The sequence below is a fragment of the Mus caroli genome, chromosome 7 (assembly GCF_900094665.2).
Source record: "Mus caroli chromosome 7, CAROLI_EIJ_v1.1, whole genome shotgun sequence".
NCBI classification, from domain to species: Eukaryota; Metazoa; Chordata; class Mammalia; order Rodentia; family Muridae; genus Mus; species Mus caroli.
Genome location: NC_034576.1, coordinates 107,371,608 through 107,377,636, shown reverse-complemented (window position 1 = coordinate 107,377,636; position 6,029 = coordinate 107,371,608). Strand labels below are relative to the sequence as shown.

At 37.3% G+C, this 6,029-nt stretch overlaps 1 protein-coding gene, 1 non-coding gene and 1 pseudogene across 2 annotated transcripts; all 3 read right to left on the bottom strand.

The window, feature by feature from the left end:
• Positions 1–1,684: 1,684 nt before the first annotated feature.
• LOC115031581 lies at positions 1,685–1,734 on the bottom strand (annotated as a pseudogene).
• Positions 1,735–1,747: 13 nt separating this feature from the next.
• On the bottom strand, positions 1,748–1,809 carry LOC115031580. The gene has a single exon (XR_003837260.1). It is a non-coding gene; the product is annotated as a U7 small nuclear RNA (small nuclear RNA).
• A 2,314-nt stretch (positions 1,810–4,123) lies between these two features.
• Positions 4,124–5,077, bottom strand: LOC110298971 (olfactory receptor 52N5). The gene has a single exon (XM_021168521.1). The coding sequence runs from the start codon at positions 5,075–5,077 to the stop codon at positions 4,124–4,126; it is 954 nt and encodes a 317-aa protein (XP_021024180.1).
• Positions 5,078–6,029: the final 952 nt, after the last annotated feature.

The following is a 6,029-nucleotide window of genomic DNA, read 5'->3' as shown; positions in this document are numbered from 1 at the left end:
TCTGTGTGCTGTGGAGGGCAGAGATATCCTTACGAGGATGGGTGTCATAATAGCTTCTGAAGCAGCAGGGATTTCTTTTAAGAACAGGAGTCAAATCTGGGTGAGTGTAGAGACAGGGCTACTTTTTTCCCTCTTCAATGTATCCAGTGGGCTGAGTGTCAGGGACTCTTGCTGGGCCAGCACCCCATTCCTCTCCACGTTTCCTTAATTATTGTCACGTCTTAATCCTCTGCTTCAATATCTTGTGTTCTTGATCTTGAAGGCTGAGAAGAAACATTCATTTGGCGATTCTCCTCTTCTTCTTCCTCAGCTGATGGATTAAGTCTACCACAGCATAAACAGCAGCAGCAAAAACAACAACCAGTGAGCAGGCAACAAAAGATAACAAATGTCTGTATGCTTTTTTGATGTCTTTAGTCTCAGCACCCTTCTTCAGTTCCAGCACTGCATAGAGGCTTTTCCCAGTCCTGGATAGTCGCTGGGTTGTGTCATATGCAAGAGGCAAGCTCTCAGAATTGTTCTATAAAACCAGGTAGGCCTGACACAAGCTTCCTTCTTTCCAGTAGACGTGAACTTTCATATTGCCTCTAAGGCACGAGTTTTGATAAATTTTTCAAATAATAGTAAATATTTTTCTTTGATATTACACTCACAATGAATAAAAACACCATTTCAAAGGTCAGCTGAAATACAAAATGTTAAGTTTATAGATGAGCTTAAAGTATGTATGTATGTATGTATGTATGTATGTATGTATGTATCTATTTAATCTGTGTGTGTTTGCACGTTTGTATATCACATGAACATCTGGTTCTTACAGAGGCCAAAAGAGGGCATCAGATCTCTTAGAGATGAAGTTTGTGAGTCATGATAATGGTGCTAAGAATTGAACCTGGGTGCTCTACCTTGGGTTTAAATACATTTTAATTATGCAACATTTGTAGCATCGAGTCTCTTGTTCTGTTTTCGGTTTTGTTTTTTCCTTCTTCACTTGGTGAGTCCAGGTGCTGTTGCCAGAAAGGATGAAGGAGAGCCAAGTTCTGAGTTCCATGTCTTCCTATGGGGTGTCTGGACCCCAGTGTACACTGGGCAGAAAGTGTGAGGTGAAGTCTGAACTAGTTGGTCAGCTGAATCCTGGTCTGGCAATGAGTGCTGGGAGGAGATGTTCTTTGGAGATTTCAGTGTTACAGCTCTTATTTTTTTTTTTTTTTGTTACAGCACTTTTAGATAAGGCTCAATGACATAGCTCTCTTAGATGATATTCAATGAAACAGAGTAATACATATTATTCATGGTGAACAGGTTCTATAAAACCCTTGGAAAGTGGGAAGGGGTTCTTCTTAGGGTGGAGTTTCATTGGCTGAGGTTTAAGGTTCTGGGGATACCTCATTTTCATGGAGAGATATTGCCAGAAGTTGAGCCTATAATTTCACCAAGAGTTACATTCTGACATTCCTCAGGTAGAGTGTGGTTTGGGCTCCTCAGATTAGGTAGAGAAGAGGGACTCCCCCACCCTCCAGCTAAGAAAAGGGAATCCTCCATTTTCCACTGACATGGGGAGGGGGTTCTGAAGAAGGGGGATTTGGAAGCACCAGAAGAAACCGTCAAAGCCAATGATGGGGTACAAGCTGATAGCTCTGTAGTCTGCTTGAGACAGCTCTCCAGATAGGTCTCTAGATAACTGTTGGGTTTCAGAAAACCTGCTAGAAAAATTCTAAAAGAGCTGCAATAGCTCTCTGGATGACTCTTGGGTTTTCCAACCAAAGTCAGAAAACCTGTTAGAAAATTTCTCAAAGAACTTTAGCAGCTCTGTATGTAGCTCTCTCCTAGTACCTTTCTCTTACAGACTAAAGCCCCAGTCTTTTATTTACTCATTAATTCAGTCATTTACCCGACATTCATATTGCATCTTACCCAATTTAAATCTACCCAAGATAATAATGATTCGCTCAGATTTCCAATTAGAATCTTAACTAAAGTTTTGATTTACCTTTGACACATTTTTTAAAAGAGGAAATATATGGCATTTACATCCTGGAGATGTATTTATTATATGTGAAATTTAAGTTTTTTTGTAAGAAAAACATTGCATAAAGAAGACTTTATGATTCTCAACTGTGGAACTGATGTGCGAGTTGAACAGGAATAACAGTGAAAAAAGTAACATGACTTCATAGATGATAATACAAATTCTCTCTAGGTCCTGAGCAGTCCTTATATAATACCCCACTAAATACTGCAACTGATATTCTAAAGTGGAGGGAACCAAAGTTGCAAATGGCATATGGTTCTTGAATGAGATATGACTGAACTATAAAATTACATTGTAGCAAAACATTTAAGCTGCTGCCACACACCTGGAAATATTGGGCATTGTTGACACATTATGACAGAAATATTCAGTAGAATAGAAGTTCTACTGTAGAAAAGAGGGTGTATATAACTGTTCAGAAAGAGATACTCAGATTTCATTAAGTATAGTCACTCCTACTTTAAGTAAATTTGTTCTGCAGACCTTTTGAACTATGTTTAGTAAATGGCATTTTTAAGATCAGTAACTACTATTTTTACTTGTAGCTTGTTATCTGCATAATTCTTTAGGCATCAATATCCCTCATGTCAAATCTGTAGAGACAACAATTTTAAAGAATAGAAGAGCTCACAGAGACTAAAGGAGAAATTACAGAGCCTGCATGGGTCTGGTTCAGGCCCTCTGCTCTGGTTGTATAACTTGAGGTTTTTGTAAGACTCCTAAAAGTGAGAGAGGGGATTTCTTTGACTCTTTTGTCTGCTCTTGAAATCCTTTTCCTCCTACTGGATTGCCTCATTCAACCTTGATATGAGGGCTTGTTCCCAGTCCTATTGCATCCTGTTATGTTGTATTATCACTGGGAAGCCTATTCTATTCTGAAAGGAAATTGAGGAAGAATAGATCAGGGGAGGGGACATAGGATACTAGGAGAAGTGGAGGAAGGGAGGGCTGCAGTTGGAATATATTGTATGAGGTAATAAGAATAAGAATAGGCACACAAATCACCAGTTAAGAGGGTATTTATACATGGAATGCCCTTGACCTGAAGTAATTAGGTTACTAGGTAAAGCATAGTCTTAGGAAAAAATCCAGAAGATAAAATTCATTATATGAATTATTTGAAGAAATATGTGATTTCTCCCTATATAAAGTTCAAAAAGCATATCATGGCCCTATAGTTTTTAGAATGGACACATGTTCCTTACTCCAAAGAATAAATCTTTCAGGACTCACAGAGATGGAGCAATTTGGTATAGGGTATGGGTCTCCAAGTTTCAGGCCAATCAACTAAATTTGTTCATTTGGTAGATTTGTTCATTTATTTATACTTACTTTTTTAATTTCCAAATTAACTATTTTTGTATATACAACTGAAAATTGTAATTGAGTCTTCCATTTCTCTTTCTGGTCACCTTTGCTTTCATCAGAAAGTTTTAATGGAGGCAATCATAAATTAAAATATTTTCAGTTGTGTAGTTAAGATACTGGCCTTTACAAAGTCAGAGAAGAAATAAGCAGTCTATTCCCATTAAAAAGAATGGAGGCCAATTATAGTTACTTGGGCATCTTAGCAGAAGATAAATGGAAGTTTATCATTTAAGTATACTCTACAAACTTTAGACATCAGTTTATGGAAGGTATGCAACAGCTTTTAACAAACACTAAAGCAGCATATAAGGTGATCATCTACCCCATGAGAATTAAAAAGTCACAGGTAGATGGTATTTAACTTAAAATGTAATCCCGTACCACTGAATTAACTGAAGCTGGAGGTGAAAAGCACCATTCTACTCTCTGTGTATGTGAAGTTAACTAGACTTTACAACAAAATGTATCTTTACCTTAATGTACTATGTTGTATATAATAAATACAATCTTATCAGACAAGTGAAGATAATTTATTTTTTAAAATTAGCAATAGAGGAATATGGGAAAAGCATTGAGATATAAATGCAGACATAAATTTTCCTCAACATTCTTGGGCATCTTTAAAATGGATATTCTTGAAGAGGTAATGGAAAACACTCCTGGTTATAGTTTTATTTCTCAGTCCTCTGCTTACTTTCCAAAGGCCAAGGAATTTTTCTTGGGTCACCTTGAACCTTTTTCATCGTGAAAGAATTTAATGATACTATCTCTGATCTGCTTAGTCTTCATCCCATAAACAATGGGATTTAGAGTTGGAGGGAGAAGAAGATAAAGATTAGCCACAATGATATGAAGAGAAGGAGGGATGGTGTGACCTCCAAAACGATGAGTAAAGAAGGTGAAGAAGGCTGGAACATAAGTAATGATGGTGGCAGATATGTGGGCTGTGCAGGTGCTGAAGGCCTTCTGCCGAGCGTCTGCAGAGGACAGGCTGACCACTGCCCGGAGGATCATAGTGTAGGACACAGATATACAACAAATGTCAAACACTCCAATCAGAAGTGCAACCATGAGACCATAGATGACATTGATTTTGATGCTGGCACAGGATAACTTTACCACAGACATGTGGTCACAATATGTATGGGAGATGACATTGCTTCGGCAGAAGGGCAAACGTTTAACCAAGAATGGAAAAGGAATCATCAGTAACACACCTCTCAAGAAGGTGGCAAGCCCAGCTTTGGCAATGACAGGGTTGGTAAGTATGGTTGCATAGCGTAGTGGGTAGCAAATGGCCACATAGCGGTCCAAGGCCATGAGCATGAGCACCCCAGACTCCACACCTGTGAATCCGTGCACAAAGAACATCTGAACTAGGCAAGCAGTGAAGTTAATTTCCTTAAGTTTGAACCAGAAAATGAAGAGGGCATTGGGGAGAGTGGTTGTGCAGGTAAACAGGTCTATGAGAGAAAGCATGGCCAGAAAGAAATACATTGGGCGATGTAAGGATTCCTCATAGTAAATGAGATATACAAGGCCAAGGTTGCCTACTAGGGAGATGATGTACATTGTACAGAGTGGAAGAGAGATCCATATATGCACTGCTTCCAGACCGGGAATTCCATTAAGAATGAAAGACTGCGGGGCTTCATATGAGTTGTTGGAAATCAGCATAGTTAATTTAATGGACACACACTATTGTTCCAGAAGACTCTATCCTGAGAAAAAATAACTGAAACATAAAAAGTTTAATTAATGGCTTTCCTAATAAAAACCTAAAACTATAATGGAATTATACTTATGAGTAGGATCAGCTAAAGGAGCAGTTATTGAATAATACCAATATTATAGGCAATAATTTAATGGTTTTTAAAACTATTTGAATGGAATTTTAAAGCCTAAGCCCTATGTTAATTTTTACCATGAAATAGAAGCTAAAATTGAGGAACTAACATGTTTAACAGGGTTACTTTGTCTCTTTCTTTCTTACATACACACACACACACACACACACACACACACACAGAATCAACCTCTGGTAAATTGACATATTCCTGTAAATTTCTCCTCACTGTAGTCCAGTTATTCACTTTAACTAAACTCAGTGATTCCTCAATTTTTTAAACTACATGAGTAGAGGATCAGTAGATATTGGAGGAAGACAAGGGAGAACAATGGGGGAATATGGCTAAAACACATTATGTAAGTGTATACTAAGAGTACAATGAAATCTATTATATGTAATTTATATATCTATCTATATCTATATACTAATAAAAAGAGTATTCATGTAAGACACCAATACTTCTTAGTCTCTCTACTGTATAACTTGCCTTTAAAGAGGGCACAACTTACAGTAATAAGTTATTATATGTGAAGAGCATCCATAATCTTTTGATATTAAATTAATTTTGTGTGTCAGCATGTAATGGAAAGGTTATTGTTATTTCCATTACATAGCTTCTCTTTGCATTTCAGTTAATTCTGTATCAATAATGTGATTTACTGTGCATAATCTAAGAAGAGTTTATTATGAGAAATATAACATGCTAGCAAAGCAACAACTACTAAGGATATTAGATCAGTAACAAATTAAAGCCTAGAACCTGATATCTTCATTCCTGAG

Excerpts from the sequence above, each read along its gene's own strand:
- LOC110298971 (XM_021168521.1), bottom strand. The coding sequence starts at position 5,077 with ATGCTGATTTCCAACAACTCATATGAAGCCCCGCAGTCTTTCATTCTT.